Below are 22,470 nucleotides of genomic sequence, written 5' to 3' on the forward strand. Positions count from 1 at the left end.
GACAACCAGTCCGAAATAAGCGCCATCTGATCTCATACACTTAACCCATAGCCCATGGCACAGCCGTGGTTTAGTGCATCGCGTGTTCGTGCATCAGTCTTCTTTAAACCGTGGTGGTATGTTTATTGATCATCGATCTCTCGACTTTGGCCGGTATCTATTTTCTGTTTCAGAAAGATATTCAACAGATCGAAATTTGTTCCTCCGTGTTTGTCATGATCAAAGATAGGATTAATTTTTGCCAAAATGACGGTTTAACGACAATATGACGGATTAGTGGTAATAGTAACAAAGGAAAACAAATGTCAATTAATAGTAGGAACGACGACGTTCAAATCAATAAAGAGGGAACAATGGTGTCTGTGTCAACGATTCAACAATCAAACGAGTCCTTCAATAAAATCAACATAGAAGACGGTATAAAACAACAGTTGGGTAAGTGATATTGAAGGATATTTATGGAAAACGACAGGATTTTCAAATATTTTGGTTCGCCGTAATGACATAACCAGCTGTGGCTGTCTGATAATTTCATTTCAATTCAGTCGTTTATATCCAAAGATTAACCAGTGCGATGAATTCTATTTTATTATGGTCGTGTTTTATTTTATTCTTTTATTTATTGTAAAGATAAAATTATCGTTGGAAGTCATATCATCTCCTGGCAATTGTCATTTGTTCTGGAAATATAACGTCTGAGGCCAGAAATATCAAATCAATTGTATAATTACTTCTTTTTCCATTAATAATTTTTTTTAGAAAATACGTTTTTCAATGTTACGTAAGTATGTTTTCTCCATACCAAACACACACGTACTTCATATCAGAATATTCTCATTGTTAAAAAAGTATTATAATAATCGTTTTTAATCAAATCTAGCATATTTACACAATCGACGGCCGGCCATACAGTCACGAACCGACAACAAAGTACAAGACTTGAGGGAGGGACAAATGGAAAGCAATTTAAAATTATTAAAATTTGTAGCCGATTCCCAGTTGACATTAACACAAGTTAATGGTCAGAGGAAGCTCGGTCCACCTCCTGGCTGGACAGGACCTCCTCCTGGTCCGAAATGCGAGATTTTTGTCGGCAGTATCCCCCGAGATTATTACGAACCGGAAATTGTTCCTATATTTAGTACTGTAGGAACGATTTATGAGTTACGCTTGATGATGGAATTTTCTGGTATAAATAGGGGTTACTGTTTTATTATGTACACCACCGAAGAAGAGGCAGCTCGTGCTGTTAAAGAATTAGATCAGCATGAAATTTATCCTGGGAAAAGAATCGGTGTGGTCGCAAGCACAAATAATTGTCGGCTTTATATTAATCAGCTGCCTCGAAATCTCGATTCTAAAACAATTATCAAGGTTCGTTATTAATGTCCTCTGGTTTATTATGCTTTCCTTTCTGTTGATTTTTTTATTCTATCGGAGATGGATCCTTTTATCTTTCTATTTTTGTTCTTCTTTTTTTTTTTTTTTTTTTTTTTAGAAAATTTACGAGATGACCGATGAAATCGATAAAGTGGCCGTTTATAGAAATTTCAACGGCTTCGTTTGCTATGTTCTGGTTTCGTATAAAACCCATCGAGGTGCCGCCATGGCGAGAAGAAGATTGGTGCCTGAATCGGCCATGCTTTTTAAAAATTGCGAGGTCAACATAGAATGGGCTAATGCGAACATGGCACCTTTTAACGTAGTACGTATAACAATTATTAAATTTATGAGCTTTCTGTAATTAAGCTAAAAAAAAGCTATGTAGATATTAATTAATTTGGAAACCTATCGTCACGTTTAAGTAATGATTATTGGCATAAGACGTTTAAAAGAACGATAAGAATTTGGCAAAGAGAGATCAGTGTTTGCAAATCGTCATCAGTAACAATATGATTTTCCTTTCGCGCAAGAAGAACAATGACATCGGTCAATTATGGTCCCATGAGAAAATGGAACGTGGGTACTTTCCCTTGTTAAGTTGTCTCTGCAAATGGCACTGTGATTTACTAGAATCAAAAACCTTGCAATATTCGAGCTTTTATTGCAATTTATATCGTGTTGTAATTTAGTTTCCGCTTTTAAGAAAAAAATGACAATCATTCCCTGCTTATTGAATAATAACCATGGTAACCAAGCGTGATTCAATCTTTTATAAATTCTTTTATAGTTAGCTATAGATTTTTCAATTTTATTTACATTTATTCAAGAAAGAAGAATTTAATTTAATTGTACTATTAATTATTTATTCAAATGTTTACTCAAGATTCGATTATTTTTATACACTCTTGTGCAAATTATACACTTCCGTACTAAAAATCTTCCGTACTAAAAATCTTGAACAATTCCTTTTTTCAAACTAAAATTACATTCAAAATGAATAAACATTACTTCAAATTATAGTAAGATCATTCAAATCAAATAGTTCATATTTCCTCCACGAGAGGCACTGTGAGCGTTGGCGTTCAGTAAAGAAAATACACAGCGCACAACGATAAATGTGCCCAGTAAATCAGCTGATCGTGTGCTTCCTTGTTCTCCTGTTATACGAAGTATTTTCTGAGACTCGCATTACTAACTGGACGAATAAAAAAGACAGTGAAAATGAGTGCGTCAACGATCGAAAATAGTGAATATTGTGACTATCGCAGTCCCTTGGCAATAAGATACGCCTCGAAGGAAATGCGCTATAACTTCAGCGATCAATATAAGTTCAGCACGTGGCGGAAACTATGGATTTACTTGGCCAAGGCAGAGATGGTTCGTAACTGTCGAACAAAATTATCATAACCAGTTTATTCTGTGTATCGTAGTCTCATGCAAAAATAATCAGTTTTTTTCTCCGATTTTACCGGCAGCTGCATGTGTAGATACCTTATTTGCTTTACTTGTTAAGACAAAAACAAGATCACGAATTTATATTTTCCTAAGAAAATAATATACGAACATGTAGCCATTAGGCATTAGAGTTAACTATTCGTAAATGATTTTCGTGCAATCAGGAATATTATTCATAATAATATTTATATCGCAGTATTATTTAACTATTTTCTGCTATCAATTTAGATAGCTCATTATTTTTCTATTCTCTGTTATGTTCTTGCATCCTATTGCTAACGCCATGTTTACAATTGAAGCAGTTTCGAAAATATGTCTTTGTAAAGGTTATCGACAGTTCATCGTACGTTTCACAAATGTGCTAACTTGATCAAATTGTGATTTTGCAAACACAGGACGTCTCTTCGTTAAATTTCAATTACTCTAGAAATTCTCGATTTCTCGTTTAAATTAAGTCTTTGAATTATTAACAAACTATAGTATGAAGAAAGTGGAACATGTGACGAAGAAGGCAATATAGTAATAACAGAAACGTTTATCGAGCCAGTTAAAACTAAAAAGGTCGCAGTTCGTGCGAAACAGAAGGCCGTCAATAAACGATCTAACATAATAAACAATCAACGAATGCAAAAATCAATCGATACGTCGGTTCACAAAGGCAGACCCATAAAAGCTGCGTCATCCAATTCGTTGAAAAGTCTCGATAATCCAACAAGTCAATGCAAACTTGAAAAATGTCGATCAAAAAGTTTGGTTTGTTCCAATTGTTGTTCGTTGGTGGAACTTGCAAGGAAAAAGTACAAATCAAATGGAGCGTGTGACATCAATGGAAATCTGAGGAACAGTTTAGATTATTCTTTATCGCAGGAACATTCCAAGCAGAATTGCGCTCAACCGGATCACTCGAAAGCAGTCCTTCCTGCGATTAGTACATATTTAACGTATTTAAACAAAGGAAAACGCTTGAAGAATCTGAAATGGAACGAGTTGCAAAGATGTTCGAACGATGCTTTAGGTTGTATTCCAGATTTTTCCAAAAATCTAAAGAATATTCCTTCTGATCTAATTAACAATTATAGATTAGAGTGTTGTTGTAATTGTCAGTTTCACGGTAACGGTAGTTTTAATTCACCAACGCCATCTTCGAACGATTTGCAGTCTGTTAATGACTGGAACTCGACGGATAGTTTCGTGAAAGATTTCTCTAAAGCCTTAAATATTTCAAACGAAAGTGATAGTAAAAAATGTGTCAGACAAGAGCATAGAAGTGTTTATAAAAGCGAACACATTCCTGTAGAAACTAATGTTCGCCACATATCGAATAACTTTTTGCATTCTCACCCTTTGAACGAATCTAATCGTCAGCTTGCAAATGGTCACCAGTACAGTAATTGCTATCAAAATTTTGCGATTAATACGGCAGAACAAATTAATAGAACAACCTACGACCAATTTCCAAGTCAAAATTTGTTATCCGATTTACAAAATGTCCAAGAGTTAACTGCATTTCCTCAGGAACCAAATCGTGAACATTTTTCACAACAATTTCCATTGGGTGATGTGAAACCTATGATGATCAATCAGAATTTTAGTTGGTTCTCTCCCGAACTTCTGCCTCTGGAAGTATATCGTCGTGAATCTGTAAACATTTCAGGGGTATCTAACAAAATTGTAAACGATTGCAAGTATTTGAACAATCATTAGATGATCAACAATTCGCAGCAGTATAATTACGAATCTTTTTTGAATCCTATATCGAAGTCTGATGGGAAATTCGTATATGAAAATCCAATAAACGCTGTGAATCCTGCCATATATCCGAAAGGCACGATGTTTGCAGTAGATAAACCACAGTTTGTGGAGCATTTTGAAGACTTTGAGGATTTATCATGCCAAGAGATTAACTATAAAAATCATCGAGTATCATATCAGGAAGTTATATGACTGTGAAGTATTATTTTGTAGTCTTTGCTACGTTGGGTGTCGTTATGATGTAACATAAAGTTAAGAAAACGCAGATAAGTTGAATTCATGCTAATATTTCATAAAAGTATCTTGAGTTTCATAGATTCATTTGTGTCTTCGTAAACAGAATCGTCTAATCTTCGTAAATAGAGATTTGTAAGAGGAAAAATTTGTGATCAAAATTAATTAACAATTTTTAACATTCAAGATTGTTATATGACATTATGATGCGTGTATTATGGCCGAATTGAAAGGTTTTGCTAATCAGTATTTAAAAGAAAGTTTGGTGATTCGCCTTTTTTATAATCTATGTCCTGAATCGTGTGACACAGTTTTGTTTGTTAAGTATATATGCTTATTCATTTTTAAACTTATATCTTAAATATAGAACATGGAGTATGGAAAATTTCGTATTTTATATAAGCCGAAATTCTTAATGATTAATTATCACTTCAAGATTTACTATTATACTAATAACGCGTTTTATACCAAAGAATAATCTATACTAATGGCAATCGTTATTTCTTATTATTGTAATTCTAAGAATCTAAATCAACCTTTATATAATTTTATTTTCTAATCGTACTTGTAGTGATGCTCCTTTTTTTTCGAAGCTGAACAAATTGTTAAACTCTTTGATTCTTTGTATCTTCATCTTCATGTGAGATTAAACGATCTCTGTATAATTGCTTATTGTATCCCGTTTATATAATTAAATGATTTATATCGCAGCGATGCAATTGTACAATGAATGTTCAAAGAAAAGCATAATTTTCAAGCGAAAATTACAATTTATTCTAAACACTAGAAATGATGTTAAGATAGATATGATGCTGTTTTATGATACATTATAATATTTTACAATTGTCGCTGACCGTATAACATTGTTAAAAAACCTTTTTTCTTGTAATCAACGATCTCACACTTTTTTAATGAAATAAATAATGTTTTGGAATATTTCAAATATTTTACATGGCTAATAACATTTTAGTTGTCGACAAGTTTAAGAATGTTTACGCCCTGCTAGTCTAGGAATAATAAAATGATTATTTACAATATATAGACAAATTTCAATGAGTGAACTTATTTATGTCTATGCTGTTTGCTGCTTCCTATTCATTCGTTCGACATACAATCTTCATTTATGTACATGAATATTTTTCCTTAATCATCTAAAAACACATTTTATTCGTTTTTTCTCCTCTTTTTTTTCTTTTTTTTTTAAGAAAATTATGCTAGCACACTTGATTGTGCAGGTGTTGGTATTGAAGCACATTGTGGACAATTGTCAGATTTATCTCGAGTGTTCTGAAAATGAAAATAAGCGTAACGTAAATTACTAAATAAGTTCTATGCAACAAAACTGAACTTCTTACCTGACTGCTCTTCGTACGTAGATACTCACCACATCCAGTGCATTTTAAACGTTTTTGCTCACCTTTACTTAATCCCTAGGACATTGAAAACAATATTTTTATATATATTGTATATATTATTGATATTATGTTATCTATGCATAATATGTAAAATATTCCTCTGATTTTTACCTTTATCGTATTTGGAGTCGCGCAATATTCACAGTATAATCGTTCTTGCTTGTCTTTATGAGCAGTATAATACTGTAAGGAACTAGGCGATACAGGTACCTGTGAAAATGTTAACTCAAATAATAAAATAAAACATGTCATTAAATACATATATATTTAATGTTAAAGTCTCAGGAATTAACCTGTGTCTTGTTGCAAACTGGACAAATATTTATAACTTTTCGTTCAGGATTGATCTGTTTCTGTTCGGCAAGTTCCTACGAAATATTTTATAAAGCTGCGTTATCTATTAAAGACTAACATATGATTTGTATTTGTAGTAAATAAAATTGTTCTAGAATTTTTCCTAATTCATTTGTCGTACGATTACCTCTGCTGTCTCTATCTTCCTGGGGTTAGAACTCCCACAATAATCAGGAGTTTGGATATTGACCTCAGTGTATCTGAAAATATTGTTTGAAATGCGAATAAAAATATATTCATGGTTTTTCTAGAACAATCGTGTATCTACTTTAAAAGCGAATTTAAAATGATATGTTATTTCCTTACGACAGTTTAGTAGGTTCAACTTTGTTGTTTTTTCGGAACCCATACATTCTTTTCATTCTGGTAGCTGAATTGGTCATTTCTGTATGAGTTCTAGGGAATAGAGGTACGAAGAAAGGTTATTTATGGAGCTATGCAGGAGAAGTAGGTTTAAAGCAATAAATGTAAACAATTTCCGGTGTATTATCAGCTGTGTATTGCGGTCAAACAAGATAGGAAATATGCAGGTCACAGTTGCATTTTGCAACGCGTTTCACTTTAAAGTCAGATTGATGGCATTTCCCTGCACTGTGCTGATAAAATTGAGATTAAGGTAGTATTTTGTAAAGATGTTAAAGCTTATTGTATGCTATTGTAAGATGCGTCTTTTTGGTATTTTTGTTAAACAGAATCTGCAGAAGAGCTACTACGTCTACACTTGACTTGTATATTTATTCATGTTTGAAACACAAGATGAAATTAATTTTTTTAAAGGTCTACGATAGAATAATTCCTTAATGCAAAGATAACAAATAAAAATAATTTATTCGTATCTAAAATGCAGAATAAAATTCAAAACCTTTGCTCTTCTACTTGTTATTCGCATTTCACAGAATTTCATTCCTTATCACATTCTTTCCAAGTAGAAACCTATTATCTAATCGTTACTTAAAAACGAAAGAGAAACAAAATATCTAGCAATATTACTATTTAATCCAAATGGAAGTATTTCTTACGTCTGTGTTTCCGCTTGAGATTGAGATTCCGAGTCAGTTTCCAATGCCTGTTCTATAGTTGATTTATCCTTCTTCAATTGATCATCAGAAACTTTAGTCTTTTTTACATTTTCTTTCGATCTCAGACATACTGTATAGTTTAACACTTCGTCCATGCTGATCGAATCTTCAGTAAGAGTACTCTTCCTTTTATCTTCCTGATCAGCATCAATTTTCCGTTGTTTATCGTCTTCTTTATTACCTTTAATTATCGATGGATTCTCTGGTTTCGTTCTCGATTGATTCTCGATTTCTTGCAAACGATTTATCGTTTCTGCTACCTGGCATGTTGGGGGAATTAACACCTTCGATTCTACAGGATTCAACTTATGGATATTTTCCAATTGACTGTCTGTAGCTTCCAAAAGAGAATCTGACATTTCTAACGTGGGGGATACCGTTGGGTTTTTAGATATGAAATCTGTTTCCTTGAATGATTTCTCTGGTTTGTCCGTAGAAGGGTCCACATCTTTATTCAACTTTGTCCTCTGTGGAGATTGCGACTTTTTCGCCCTACCCGTTGGTTTCACTTTCTTCTTCTCATCTTTCTCATTTTTCTTTTTCTTCGCCTCCTCCTTTTTCACTGCATTTACCCTTACCTTCTTCACTTCTTCTGATTCACCTTTCTTCCTGTTAACACATACATATACTAAGTCGATGAAATAATAATTCAAGTTAAAAGAAGTTTGTGTTTCTTTCATGGCGAAGGTATTTACATAAAATATGCTTACGCCGTTTTGGAGGCAGTTTGGCACGATATGTGAGTTTTCGGCATTACGCAGTAAGAACCAAGAGTGAATTTCGTGATTTTCGTTTCCGAGACTCCTCTTAAATCCGGATCTTGCGCTTCGTGTTGGGTGCCTTCGAAAAAGGGAACGTCTAGTGATTAATTTAAGAAATTAAATAGCAGCACTATAGATACGCCGATGTAAGAAAGATAAGAAAGGGGAGTATAAAACTGAAAGGAAATACGTGGAATTTTTTCTACATCCAATATATAGCCGAAGCATTTTCTGTGGCACAATAGAACGTTGCGTTGTTCTCGTTTGTTCTCGATTACCGAAGAAATAATCACTTTTCTACGTTTTATCCGTATATTTACCATAATTTAAAACGTTTTATAATATTGGAAGATGATTATACTGTTAGAACTAAGAAAAATCACGCGTTTGCTGTCAAATTAACTCCTGTACTCGCAACCTGATTTAGGCGAGCTTTCTCACTCGTCAACATATTGTAGGATTTCTTCTCCGCCGATTGCACCCTGTCCGTTTGTTCTTTTATCATTTCCTTATCTTGCTTCGATTGCTCTACCCGCTGCGTTTGCTGCTGTTGGCTTTGCTGCGATACTTGAATTATACCCGTGACACATCTACAACTAATCACCACAAAAATTATTAAAATATATTTCATTCGTTCATCGAAGAAATAATATTTCTACATATACGTAGTATGAAATTTCGTGGGAGTTTCTTTGGTAACGTCAATTGTGCCAATCATTTATGAATGCAGCATAATGATACCAACCCTGTACAACACGTTGTTCCTCTAAGAAGCTGTAGAAATGCAGGACAAGGTGCGCAAGGTGCTTGTTGAATCGTAGGCTGCATCACAGCTGAAGAGCTTGCGAAAAATTGTACTGCGCGATTGCATAGCTCGCATCTGCTCACAGTTTGCACAGGCATCTCTTTTACTTCTCGCTGAGTCTGATTAAATCTTCTTAATTAGCAAAGTAATCGAGTTTGACGCAACAATAACTAATTGCGAACAAGATTAAGGGATAAATATGTTTAAAGAAAATGTTATTATATTTAAATTTACATCGTGAAAATATCTTTATAGTTTAATTACTGCGCTTTATAGCGCGTATTTGTATCATTACTTGGCACTGTCTGCTCAATGTTTGCTGATGATCCGTTTGAACATCAGCAGCTTCCACATAGCATAAGCTCCGTGCACTTGTAGGACAATCGACGTATTGTCGTCGATGTCCAAATGAAACCTTTCTGTGACTGTGATCAGCGACTGCGTCTTCCTCTCCGTAAGGTACTTTGATGCTGCTGATGCTGGTCATCAGGTCATGTTTGACCGTCTAGATTGTAGAGAGATACCTTAAAAGAAACGTTACACTCCAGGAACATAGATTACTTACTATTAATATTATAATACTATTACGAAATTGACCTATCAACCGGTAGATAATTTGTAAAATTCGTCTTAGATGACTATTTATTAGATTTTATTTAAATAGATTTTATCTAGGAATGCATCGTTCTTGCTTGAACTCTGAAATCAGCAGAAGCAAAGTTTCTACCTTTCTACTTTTCTATCCTTCTATAAAGTTTTATGTTCAATGTTTCAACTCACTTCGGCGGATAAGGGGCCGCAGGTTTCCTTCTGAAACAATACTTCAGTCGGCTTCGCGTAACAGCACTGCCGACAGAGATTGCAGGTACGTTTCCAAAATCTGACATGGAACACATAGTTCACTGATAGGAAAATCGGAATTGGAAAATTTTATTTGACTCGGGACTTACGCGAGTACCACTGAGACTTCGATTATGAAGAGGATGAACGCGAAAAGAGAAAGACACGCGATTGTTATTATGTACCATGGTGAAGAGTAACTTAACAATAGAAGGATTCCAGCGATTGCGAAGAATATCGTGCCCAATAAGGAAAAAAGAAACATCTGCAATAAAAATGTTTTATGTTTCTCTTCGAAATTCATTTATACCTTTATTGTGGTAGATACGATGTAAAAATTAATGTTAATTTTTCGTGGAAAATTTTTTCATACAAGTGATTACCGGCGTCGTGTTCAATTCTCCTCCGATGAACTGACTAATTAGATCGATCGACAAGACGAAAACGTACACTCCAGCAAGCACGATCAGTAAAATACACGTTATAGATGGTAAAGTAGAATCACCCAGTGATATCGTGTAAATGATAAGTACAAAGATCAGTAGTACCACTAGCTAATTAATCAAAAAGTCTCGTTTAATTACCACTTTCATTCAATTAATTTCAATGCAATATCCTCGAGTGTAATATCAGCTAGAGTAGTGTATCGTAATATCATGTTTGTAATTAATACTCACAAATTGGAATATTCTGAGAGGTCTTATTACTAATCGAACGCACGTGCTGATTCTGTTTAATTTCTTCGTTTCCAATTTAGAATTTGACTTGCTCTCCGAGGAGTATACACTTTTACACAAATTATTCGAGTCTGGAAAAAAGATTTCGCGTTGCAAGGAGGAATAAAACACGTAGAAGGAGGATGGTTGGAAGATAATTTAAACCTTCATGCTCCATGATCGTTTGACTTTAGGAAGTTTTATATCAGCTTCCTGTCATCGGGCGAACCTTTATCATCGCTTTTTACATTTTGTTTATTGTCATGATATATGTTATGTTATATCGAAACGTCGCGTATCGATAGATTTGCAAATTTTCTTCTGCAACGATATTCAGGAGAGTGTGGTGATCTTGTCGTGTCAATTAGGCAACAGGGAGATTGTTGTTCGTATTGTTGATTAAAACGCGTCGTGTAGTGAAAGTAATTCGGATAGTAATCCGCTATTATTGAAGCAATGGATATGGGACTTGGAACTGAAAATTGAAGAATAAAACACGTTATTCTACCAACGCTTATTTTGTACATGTATTATATGGCGTACATTATAATACATCTTTTTATATACTTTCGTTCTCTTTTATAATAAGTTTTACATTTGGCTTATAAAATTATATTACAAAGGATTATCGATATGAAATATTAATTCGCGAACATCTTGTATTACAAGATTTCGATTAGTATTAAAATTGGACGGAATGTATTTTGATAAAGACACGTCAATTTTTGTCAAATCTATATAATAGACTTATAAATTGATAAATGTATTTTTGGTCTTATCATGAAAATGTAATTTTTGGTCTTATCATAGTTACAATTATTAATATAAAAAGTATAATTTTTGTCACTAATTATCTAAAAATATTCATGGCAATTCTGAGATTTGTAGCATATATAAAATGTATGATACCAACAAATAAGAAATAGAGATTACAGATTATATTATTATACATATATTATACTATACATACGTATAAGAATACTACTCTAGTTATCCAAACTTTCGATTATAAATAATATTTAATATATGTGTATGTATATATATTGTTTAATGGATCTTTATGATTTCTTAAAAATATGAAAAATATACCGTATATATCATAAAATATACCATATATGTAGAAAATCTTTGGAGATTAATCTTTGTTAATTGCTAAATTTGCTACGTTGCCAAAAGGAAAAGCTAAAGCTAAGAACTTTATGAAACTATTAATCCAAAATATTATTCTGGTCTATCGGTTAAAGCTATCTTCTACAGTATATAATTCACTGCATTATTTGATTTGTACATTTCCTATAAATGTCTACTCTTCTAACCTACTCATATAATCAAGTAACATCTAAACTAGATCGTCGTTAAAACGATTGGACGGAATCAGAACTTACAACTAATCTTTGAATATTTGGCTCGTGAATTATTTTTGGGCGTTATATCAGTGTACATTATTTTTACATTTTTCATTTTTCGGTATATGATGTAGAACACATTCGGTGGGAAACCGTCTCTTTTCGATTCTTTTGTTTCTTTTCTTTCATCACCTCTTGTGATAAGCCATTTTGTAAAATACGTGACATATTTAACATCAGCAATCTCTTTTTCCTCCATAGAAAAGACATTTTTCCAAAATTTACATAACATTAAATATTCATATTTTTTCTGACTTACTGACAACTTATCCTCCTAGTTACATCAAACAGGCATTTGTAAGTATAATTCTCACGAATGTTTCATACTTGTTCTCCTAATCTAAAGACCGCTACGCCGTATCTTTCCTTTTCACTCTATGCTTTTTGACGAGTAAATAATGAAGAATATTTCCAAGAAGAAAACCGCAGCATTGACAAATGTGAACACTGCGCCTGATATGAACATATCCATGTACTGTTTGCTGGGATAGAATTCGTTGTTGTTGTAGTAAGGGCCGAGAATCTTTCTCCAATTATAGACAATTATGCTTCCAGCGACGATGTGCAGGAGCCCACCGACTGAGGAGAACAATATCAACTGCAATCAGAGCAGATCGATGTTACTCAAAAATGTATCGAGATCGACGATCTACTTTTACTTCCATTTTTCAAGGATAATAATCATAAACATAGAGAACGTGCGCAGTTCGTAACTTCAAGCATAGTGTCTTTATAAATATTCAAAGAGTAATTTGAAGAAAAAAGTTAGTATGACAAACTCGTCGATTTATGAGACATTAATTTCAGTTATTTCTTAAATATTTCATTGGTCTTGCCACGTAAAAAACGCGTCCTGTCATGTAATACGATATTTAGAGAAAAAATTTCAGTTTACAAATAAATTGCCTAGAAATAGAATTTTCTGCGGATTACGCCGAGCACACGTTCGAAACTTGAAACGAATTATCCTATTTCTAAAATTCCTTGCATCGTTCAAAGGAGGTCACAGAGTCGTTCACTTTTGCGCCGAACCTCGCAATTATTCTACGTGTTATCACAGTTGTGAGACACGAACGACACTAATTATCGTATTTCTCGAAGCGACCAGTCCTAGATACTATAAGTTCCGATCGTTTCGTGAACATAGACGTTGTAAAGTAGGTAATCGATAAACAGTACGGGGACTTGGACGTTGATAAGTTATGAATTTTAATCAAACTAGAACGGAACACATGCATAGTTTCGAACAGTTTAGTCAGCTCGAAAATAGTCGAAGCTCGGTATCGTGATATATTTTTAATACTTGACAGACTAGTACGAAAGAAACGGTCGTAGATTGTAATAACCTAAGTATTAAAATTAAATTAGCTTTGTGTCTCTTGGATAGATTTCTAGTGCCCCAGAAAATTACAATTTACAGATAATATCGAAGGTAGATCGATATAGATATTAGAGGCCGCTTGTTGTCTCATTATCATTTATGAGCTATGAAAAATAAGCGAATCTTGGTTACTTTGCGTTGGATATTTAACGATCTCGTTATGAAAATAGTACAAATATCTTGTCCTTTTTGATGGGAGGAAGTTTTTAATGTATTCACAAATAATAATCATGAACGCGATACTTTTAAAAATAAGCTATTGTACTGTTTGAAAAATTGTCTCAACATCCAACTTGTTAAAATAGATATCTCATTCATAAATTACTATTAGAGATTATGATTGTTGATTAAACAATTGATGTTGATTAAACGATTATTCGCACTAAAACGTGCGAATAATTTTGCAAGCGAGGACGAAGAGTATTCTGGAGACACGAAGGACGTTTGTTAGTTATTAAATATGCAGTTTCTGCATGATGATTTAGCAAATGGGTAGGGTTCTAACTGGAGACCAATAAAACGACGGAAACGCCGACCTTGTTGACAGATTTATGTCGAAAATACTGAACATGGGAAATGAAACTGACGTGATACTATTCGTCCTTTGGTGGTCGTCACGCGATCCCTTGATTGCGACGCTTCGTCCATTTATTATCGCTAGACTTGTCACGTAATCTGTTTTCTGGTTCACAGAATCTCACGTTAAATTAATTGAAGCGATCGGTTTTTAAATTATTTACGACAGGAATGTCTACATATTTTATTCTTTACATTATGTCAAAGATTATTCCATCGTACGAATTATTTTATGAACTTCTAGCTTTGAAACGTATGCTTATTGTTACGTTTTCTAAACTATACTGACGATTTTAAATGAATAGAACTTACGGTTCTTTTCGGTATTCGATCTCCCAACAGTTGGCAAATGATGAAAAGCGTGTTGATTATCAGGTAGCCAGCGATAGTGATGTAAATTATCGCGGCATCGTCAAGCTTGAAATGCATTCTAATCATGATCTTCTGGAACGAATTTAACGGATCGACGACTAATCCGATAGCGAACACAGCTAAAACCTGTCAAATGCAAATTTCAAATGCCAACACATCGAGAAATATTTATAACTGGATTGTTATTAACCGTAAAGTACAAATATTTATTCATTTAATTACTAATTAATTAATTACTAAAGTTTGTTCACTGAATTATTCGTCATTTTGTCATGATTAAATGAATACTTACAATTTCCAAGAGCTTCATCGCAAGAGGCATAAGCTTCGCCACTTTCAGATCCTTATGAACATGCTGGCTCTCCTGCTGATTATCATCTGCCATTCTGACTCTACGGGGTTTTCCTCTGCCGTCACCCAGTTTGGAAGATTTTAGGTTTATCCTTTGTACACGATCAATTCTTTCCACCCCACATCAAACCTTGGCAGTAGCAAATAGCACGATAAGCATCTGAATTACTGAGGAGAACGTGTACATGAATTAGAGACCAGTGGACGCGAAAAGCGGTTTCAGACACGTGAAGTATCTTGCATGTTGAATAAAGGTTTCATGATTTCTGCTTTCACGTACACTTCGATTCATACTCTGTTTATTCTCCATTATTACTCCACTTTGAAAATTTCTGAAAGATTTTCCAAGATACTTGACGACGTTGGATATTTCAGCTTAAATCGTTTACTATATTATTGAATCTTGAAATCGCGCGGAACGTCGCAAATAATTTATCTCTCGCATTATACCTGAATTGATATCCTTACACAGAATTAGCGTTCTTAACATTCTTGACTCATACGTATTACACAACCATAGATAGACACATGACTTAATAATAGAGTACTCTACACCGATCTACAGAAATATGTTTATTTCACTACGACTTACTTGTAAAGTATCGTTGAGAAAATTAACCAAAGAGTTTAATGGAAAAACAAGTTTTTAAAAATCCTGAAAAGCACCGTATAAATATCCAAACAATAGATACATACCTTTTTCAACGTGTTCCTCGTGGACACTTCCACTCACGTGAACTAATATCCTCAAAATTCCTTCCAGTCGAAAAATCCACCGCACCGCGCACTATCTTCAGTCGCACTTTTTTCTCTACGCAACTATTTCGTAATTTTAATCACAAAATCCTTCAAATTTAAATCGCTCGAGCGAATCACAATTCCAAGGCTGATCCAACTGGGAAGATCCCGGAGATTGGTTACGATCGATGCAGTGGACGCGTGTTGTTAGAAGTCCAACCACGCTAATCGTGCGATACAGTGTGGTATTGTCGGAGAAACACGCAGTTGCACACTGTGTGGCGGACAAACTTAAACTGGAACGTCAAGCGTGACACACTGCGAGGCTACGCGTCGTACGTGCAACTTGCGCAGGCGGTCTGCCGACTCTGTTAACCAGGTTCACCGCATGACCGTGTCGCATTCGTTTGCTCCTGTACGTGTCATTGTCGCGTAATTTCACGAAAACGATCCTCGTGTACTTTCTAATTCGTTTAATTGACGCATTTCCGCCAGAATGGATGCATCAAATTGATCGTCACGAAGAACTTCTTTCCTCCTCTCCTTTTATTACTTCTACTTCCGGCGAGGAAAGTACCGCGAAGAAACTAGAATTACGTAACAATTACCGTGGATTTCTTGTTTGTTCTACTATTTCTTGGCCGTGGAAATTCTTTATGGAAAGAATGGTACCGTTACTTTCAATGCTGAGCAGTTGTTAGTCATTGCTTTTGTAAGTAGCTTTGGGTGGGATATTTTATCGTAGAGGGCAGAATAATTGGGTTTGTGGGCGAGGCTTCTTCTTCTCGGTTAAATTGCTCGAGGCGAAGAACGATTTGGACGAAATTCGTCTTATGGTGATGATTTAGTTGATATATTTATCTTATTTCACGGTATGTTTGAGAAATTAGAGAATGTCTGCGACATACAGGCTGCTAACAATTAGATGCGTTCCTCGAATGATCGTCGCAGTCAGTGTCATTATGTGGTCGATACTGGGAAAACAGGCGTTGTGTCGGCGTATTGTAATCGTTGTAAATATCAGTATTATAGTAAGATACGAATTTAAAAACATGGATAGAAACTTAGAACTTTTCCTTCTTCTTTACTTCTTTAGAAATAGAATTTCAGACCTTTGCAATTGCAGACTTAAATTATTTTATTGAATTCCCAATGTCCCATAAAATTACAGTCTACAGTAGACCAGATATTAGGGCTTCCTTGCATTTCCCGCTTGCATAGCAAAATTTAGTAATCGAACCTCATTACTAATTATGTTTGAAGATTCACAAATTCGCGAAAAATCAATCTAAATCCTCACAAAGACGGAATAAAATTATTTCCGAACAAAAGCCAACAACTCCTTCTTTCTTCTCCATGATTGCACGTACAATGGAGTCTCGCTTATCCGAGTCCCGCTTAACCGAAGTTCTGTATTATCCAAAGTAGTTTGAACTTTGTTCTTTTAACAGAAAGAGTACGAATGTACGAATAGTCAGGTATCGTGAAAGCAGTTAATCAAACACTCAATTGATTAAATAAACGAAGAATGGTCGTAGAAAATACTGCAAGTGTCCACATTGACAAACGTTGTTGTTTCATTGGAAAATGTTTTATCAAACTAATCAGAATACTGTAGTATAGAATTTAAGTGCAATTTCCTATTCCAAATAGCTATTAGTAACGCTAGAAACTGTTACTTCTAACGTCGCCTCTAGGGAAAAACAGCAAGATAAAATATAGCAATAAACGTCAGCTAATTGTTTCTCGACTTTGTTTACAAATAAAAGTTGCCACATACATGGTACTCTACAGATACACTTTTCTTTTTTCATGAATCTGGACTACATTACAATGTAATAATCTTTCTCTTCCCCTTGAAAAATTGGTTTTCTGTCATCCACAGTGTTTTCTATGAGCCCTCTTGAAAATAATGAAATAAACCTAAATACACATAGCACAACATTATCAAAATGTTTTCTACGATTTTATTATATTATTTACGAATGCTAATAGACCTTCCCGTATTATTCGAGGTAGGCCTGGTTCACGTCACGTCGGATAATCGAGGTTCCACTGTATCTGTAAGCTTCTCTTGTCGATTATGTTGCCACGTAGTTAAATAATGGCACGACTGCTAGACGCCCGAGTTATGATTTGGAAAAAGACTCCGGTAATCGGAGCCTGTGACGAAGGGCGAAGTAACTGCAGCATTTAATTCACGAACACGTGTTGTTGATACATCGAAAGGTATGTATCGGTGCATGCTGGACTTCACGTGACTCACGGTGTATAATTTGCGTGAACGTATTGCGGATGTGTACACGTGCACAAAACCATCGAGCTTTGGCCAATTCCACGTCACGTTTAAACACGCATAAACGAAAGCAGGATTGGGTCGAGAGCACCAGAATAAAAGGGCCACGGCGAATAGTTCCTTCCTGAACCGATCTGAAATCGGTTCGTATACCGGCCTCTTGAATCGTATTACTCTTGAGTAACGTTATGAAATAATTTCTGTACTGCTCCTTTTTCCTTGATTTCATGCGGTGTATCGCATTTCCTGCGCAACACATTTTCTTAAATATATTTAACGAACGTCTGTGCTCTTGTTAAGGCGATGTAATCACCGGTAGTTTCTTTTAAAATAAATTTTTAACACTATGTCTAAATATAATTATAAGTTGTTATTGAATATTTAATATCTATAGAAATAAAAGGGAGAAAAGTAGATTCATGTTGGGAAAGACGAAGTAAAAAGACAGAATATCATATTACTTCCTGCGTCCATGCAGTAATATATTCTTAACAAGCAAAGTAAAGTAGGTTGTAATAATTCAAAGTATACAAAGTTCCAGAGAGAATTAAGATCTTTCTTCGTAACACGATGACCGATAAAAAGTATTACGTACTTATGGAAAGTTATAACTTTTTCGACCATGACACAATAAATGTGCAATATGAATATTAAAACAAACAGAAAGGAATCGCTAGATCTATGTTTACACTAAATATGGAACGTTATCTTCAACTTATATCCGATATCGACCTATAATTTCCAACCCAGTGGTAGGAATATACTTAAACAAGAAGAAAACTACTTGAAATAAGTTCCAGTCAAGCAAACATACTAAGCTCAAGCCCGTATAATTAATATCGATTAAATCTCGCATTAATTTAAGAAACGAAGGAAATTAACTTTCGCAATGAACAATGTTAAGCGGAGAAAGCGTAGAAAATTCGATTTTAATTGACCGTAATGTAATAACGAAGAAAAAAGGGTATTAAAGCATCGTGTACGACCCAACTTATACCAACGGTGGATTATTTTCTAATTGCGTAATAGTCTTAATGCGTAGTTACTCCTATTACAGAAAAACTATACTACGCGCATGTACGTAACGTATCTAAATACAATCATTCATGCAGGTGTGAATATCATTATATATCAGGGTGTGCATTCACAAACGTGCTCGATAGAAGATCACGTGTTCACTAGGTCAGTAGGTGCGGCCTGGTCTTCATCAATCATTATGCGATCTTCCTATCGACCTTCAACTATGCGCTACAATTTCCGCTTTGGCAAATCACATTACCGAAACGTTAATACTACTTCATCCTGTCTATATGTTAGACGATTAGAATTTAAAATTTCACGCTTCACTGCCTTTGTCCCTGAAGAATTTGACGGAAGAATTTTTAGATATTAATTTTATTGAGGAAAAATTTCTTACATTGATTTTTTCGTGCTTTTTAATCGTAATTTTTAATCCTTCGTTATGGTTTTCTCTAATTTCTTTCTTCTTTTTAATTTCAATTTAGTTTCGCATTTTCTAACATCACTCGGGTTTCGCTTTGAGAAGTTAAATTACCAGAAGCATTGCTAATTAACGCGATTATGTATCCGGACCGTGGGTGTACGATTGTACGGTCATTCACGATGATTACCGGGTCAAGTAGACTAATTGATGCATATCATGTTCGCTGTTGCAACCCTTCTTTGACTTCACTCGGCATGCTACATATGTCTTCGTTTGTGACTCATTATTCTCGCCTCCCATTCATTGTTTTTAAATATTCTTGATATTCGCTGTAGGAGAAGTTCTTCATTGTTTCTTGGAAGACTATTTTACTATCTTATATGTTATTTGCACGCAACGCGGAGACAAATTTTATATTACTTGCAATTTGGGTTCTTTTAAGACGTTATGGCTCTCTGCGATTCACATGAATTGGATATATTTCAAGAACACGGTGAACGATCACGGCACATAAACAGATAAAATGGAAAATGAGAGCTAAGGCCAGCACTAATTCGGGGATACTGAAATAATTCGAATTTTATTTGAAAGTCCCAAACACTTCAGTTTCGAAATTTGAAGAGAAATTCAAACATCTCTCATTCGAATCAAGTGGGTTTATGCTTTTAATCTTACGAATTTCCATAGAAAGCTAACTCAAACGTACTCGTAGTCTCCGTCAGGATTCGGGGAAGGATTGATCATCCACTCGACCCACTTGTAAAACTGGTAAATGCCACAAATTAGACTTCCGATTGCGCCAATTACAGTGAGCCACGTTTCCTAAACAGTTGTACATTTTTATACAAACTTTTACTCTCGTCTTCGACCAGTTAATGGGTTATACTTCGCCTTTCACTTACTCACGAGATATATATAGTCTTTGTCCATCACCAGGAGTACGATATCTGACGAATGCACGAGCATGTAGCCTGTTATAAAGGTAGGTACTAAAACCCCGAAAATTGGAACCTCGAGATATGGCTCCAATGGTCGCAAGTACACTACGGTGCCTAATATGCAAGCAGACTATGAAAGTAGAAGACTTTTACTGATAGAAACGAGTCTTCGAATTTCCATTGTATTTTCATTTTAACCAAACATTGTAAAATTTGTATTTAAAATCGTACCATGGCCAATGTTCTCCAAATCAGCAACTTCTTTTCGAGAACCCATGCGTTTATTGTGAAGTTGTTAATATGCACCGGTACGTTGGCCATTTTTCTCGAGAATTATTCTTTTATCGAAATCACGATATTTACAGAACCTTCCGATCGATAATAAATTTACGACGATATTTTGTTTCAAAATATGTTCTCCGATCGAACGTGCCGGAAGTTTCAGCGCTCGAACAATCGATCTTTCTTTTTCGACCAAATCGCGCGATGCAAATCGAAGCATGTGACTGACGAACATATTTTAAGTTTAAATTTATTCATTTCGAATGAAACAGAATTTACGTGTTCATAGAAAATATTTATTCGTTAAATGTCGTTCTACGTTTCAACATTCCTAGGAGAACCATTTCCAGGAGACTGTTTCATTTTTGTATATTCTGTATAGCCTATATAAGCAGCTTCGCAAAATAGTATGACGAAATTACCTGAAAAGTACGAAATTCGACAGATTTTCCTAGCGATAGTGGTAAGGAAAATTGCGAAAAGAATATATACCCATTAACAACAAGCCAATTTTTAATTCGTTTTGTGGAATGTCGGTCCTCGTGTAATTTTCGTGATTTGACCTCACCAGAGCTGCTGTGCCACCTATGAAATGGAATATCACTCCGAGCGAAAAAAGGGTGAATTCCTATAAATAAATATAGGAAAAGATAAAAAAAGAAAAGATCACGCGAGATGTTATATATTCGTCGAGAAATAAATACACGTCTAATATCGGATTCTGTGTCTAATTACATCTCGTGCTTATTACTTAGAGTTCTAAGTATTTTACTTCCTCAAATTTCCGTAATTCAATTACGTTATTAGGAAAGTTTACGTTGTTAAGAAAGGTCATGTGCAACTAACTGGCAATCTGCGAGGTTTTTCAAAAACGTGAGTCATTGCGATGGAAAAATAGATGATAAAGTACGTGGACGCGTCGATGCAGTAAATGACCCACAACCATCTTGGTGTCGTGAATTCTTTGCGCTTTAACAGCTCGTGGATGCAAATACCAGCTATGATCTAAACAGCCAAGAAAATGTTGCTTCGATTTCGACTTGTATTCGCGATCTCTTCGATGAAAAGTAGTATTACCATTTCGTATACTTTCAAAAGAAAATTGAAGTCTTTGAAAAGTCTACGTACTTGAGCAAGAGGCATGTTTATTAAAGCATAGAATAAACTAATCATTGGACGCATTAAAATTCGATGAAAGTAATCGATCTTAATATCGAGATATGTACTGAATTGTCTGCGAATAATTTTTCTCCGGATAAGTTACTTTATTCATATTATCAAACCGTGGACGTATATTGTGGAACTTTCAAAAGTTGCTCTTTTAATCTCCTTCGTTGAATAGAATTCTTTTCTTAAATTTGTAAGGAATATACGTATATTTACGAGAAAAGATTTGAAACAACCGATTTGGAAAATTCGGTAAAATAGACATATTAAATTGTCGTATAAATGATGAAACGAAATCACTGACAAGATTGTAGCAACATTATATAAAAATTAAAGACTGTTTTCTATATTTTACTATTTATAATATAGATTGTATATGTAGTAGTACATCTTGTCGATAATTCAAGTACAAAATTGTAATTATAAAAAATGTAATCTAATCTTTAATTTAATTTAATGACAGACGCATACTGAACTGTTATTTCAAACGTCGGAGGATTTGATTATCTTTCTGTTATGACATCGTTTGAAAAAAAATGTGGCGAGACTACTATTCTATATGTTGCGTGAAACGTGACTTTATTCTAAATATTCATCGTGGCTTTTCGCAAAATGTAGAACGCTTAATATTAGATCGACGAGATACGCTGCACCCTCGATAACGCACAACGATCCAACAGCTAGGCCGACCTAAAAAAAAATTTTATTCTGTGTCAATACAATGG

The 22,470-nt window shown here is 34.6% G+C and overlaps 5 protein-coding genes across 10 annotated transcripts in view; 2 read left to right on the top strand and 3 right to left on the bottom strand.

Moving 5' to 3' along the window:
• Positions 1-4,559, top strand: LOC122574670. The gene is made up of 4 exons (XM_043742539.1): positions 1-435; positions 881-1,374; positions 1,499-1,705; positions 3,319-4,559. Exons 1-4 carry the CDS (start codon positions 303-305, stop codon positions 4,540-4,542), a joined length of 2,058 nt encoding a protein of 685 aa, XP_043598474.1. The 5' UTR covers positions 1-302; the 3' UTR covers positions 4,543-4,559.
• Positions 2,472-22,470, top strand: part of LOC122574671 (adenylosuccinate lyase) — a 24,145-nt gene continuing 4,146 nt past the window's right edge. The window contains exon 1 of the mRNA XM_043742540.1: positions 2,472-2,760. Within this exon, the coding sequence (XP_043598475.1) occupies positions 2,605-2,760 (156 nt within the window). The 5' untranslated portion in view covers positions 2,472-2,604. The remainder of the gene's footprint in view (positions 2,761-22,470) is intronic.
• LOC122574668 lies at positions 5,972-11,143 on the bottom strand. 3 transcript variants are annotated; one of them, XM_043742535.1, is made up of 16 exons: positions 10,960-11,143; positions 10,756-10,886; positions 10,462-10,632; positions 10,189-10,343; positions 10,019-10,118; positions 9,534-9,743; positions 9,179-9,357; positions 8,875-9,029; positions 8,383-8,512; positions 7,613-8,281; positions 6,900-6,989; positions 6,721-6,793; positions 6,533-6,607; positions 6,351-6,449; positions 6,180-6,254; positions 5,972-6,111 (listed from the first exon to the last, which is right to left on the bottom strand). In XM_043742535.1, exons 1-16 carry the CDS (start codon positions 10,970-10,972, stop codon positions 6,034-6,036), a joined length of 2,403 nt encoding a protein of 800 aa, XP_043598470.1. In that variant the 5' UTR covers positions 10,973-11,143; the 3' UTR covers positions 5,972-6,033. The 3 variants fall into 3 exon arrangements, with proteins under 3 accessions (XP_043598470.1, XP_043598469.1, XP_043598471.1); XM_043742534.1 differs by having other exon boundaries at positions 6,026-6,254; XM_043742536.1 differs by lacking the exon at positions 6,900-6,989 and having other exon boundaries at positions 6,026-6,254.
• LOC122574673 lies at positions 11,297-16,908 on the bottom strand. 3 transcript variants are annotated; one of them, XM_043742550.1, is made up of 4 exons: positions 15,577-16,908; positions 14,822-15,212; positions 14,470-14,655; positions 11,297-12,798 (listed from the first exon to the last, which is right to left on the bottom strand). In XM_043742550.1, exons 2-4 carry the CDS (start codon positions 14,912-14,914, stop codon positions 12,571-12,573), a joined length of 507 nt encoding a protein of 168 aa, XP_043598485.1. In that variant the 5' UTR covers positions 14,915-15,212; positions 15,577-16,908; the 3' UTR covers positions 11,297-12,570. The 3 variants fall into 3 exon arrangements, with proteins under 3 accessions (XP_043598485.1, XP_043598486.1, XP_043598484.1); XM_043742551.1 differs by having other exon boundaries at positions 14,822-15,010; positions 15,577-16,907; XM_043742549.1 differs by having other exon boundaries at positions 14,822-15,048; positions 15,577-16,907.
• The window catches only part of LOC122574674 (protein snakeskin), a 2,903-nt gene continuing 2,518 nt past the window's right edge, over positions 22,086-22,470 (bottom strand). For both annotated transcript variants that reach the window (XM_043742553.1, XM_043742552.1), the window contains exon 4: positions 22,086-22,435. In XM_043742553.1, the coding sequence (XP_043598488.1) occupies positions 22,325-22,435 (111 nt within the window). In that variant the 3' untranslated portion in view covers positions 22,086-22,324. The remainder of the gene's footprint in view (positions 22,436-22,470) is intronic.

This window comes from Bombus pyrosoma, linkage group LG14 (assembly GCF_014825855.1).
Source record: "Bombus pyrosoma isolate SC7728 linkage group LG14, ASM1482585v1, whole genome shotgun sequence".
Classification (NCBI taxonomy): Eukaryota; Metazoa; Arthropoda; class Insecta; order Hymenoptera; family Apidae; genus Bombus; species Bombus pyrosoma.

Coding starts and splice junctions, on each gene's coding strand:
- LOC122574670 (XM_043742539.1), top strand. CDS start 303: ATGTCAATTAATAGTAGGAACGACGACGTTCAAATCAATAAAGAGGGA. Junction 436..880: donor CGGTATAAAACAACAGTTGG/GTAAGTGATATT, acceptor AATCAAATCTAG/CATATTTACACAATCGACGG. Junction 1,706..3,318: donor ACATGGCACCTTTTAACGTA/GTACGTATAACA, acceptor AACAAACTATAG/TATGAAGAAAGTGGAACATG.
- LOC122574668 (XM_043742534.1), bottom strand. Junction 10,344..10,461: donor GAGAATTGAACACGACGCCG/GTAATCACTTGT, acceptor TTTTTATTGCAG/ATGTTTCTTTTTTCCTTATT. Junction 6,608..6,720: donor GGAAGATAGAGACAGCAGAG/GTAATCGTACGA, acceptor AATATTTCGTAG/GAACTTGCCGAACAGAAACA.
- LOC122574673 (XM_043742550.1), bottom strand. CDS start 14,914: ATGGCAGATGATAATCAGCAGGAGAGCCAGCATGTTCATAAGGATCTG. Junction 14,656..14,821: donor CGATGAAGCTCTTGGAAATT/GTAAGTATTCAT, acceptor TGCATTTGACAG/GTTTTAGCTGTGTTCGCTAT. Junction 12,799..14,469: donor ATCGAATACCGAAAAGAACC/GTAAGTTCTATT, acceptor CTCTGATTGCAG/TTGATATTGTTCTCCTCAGT.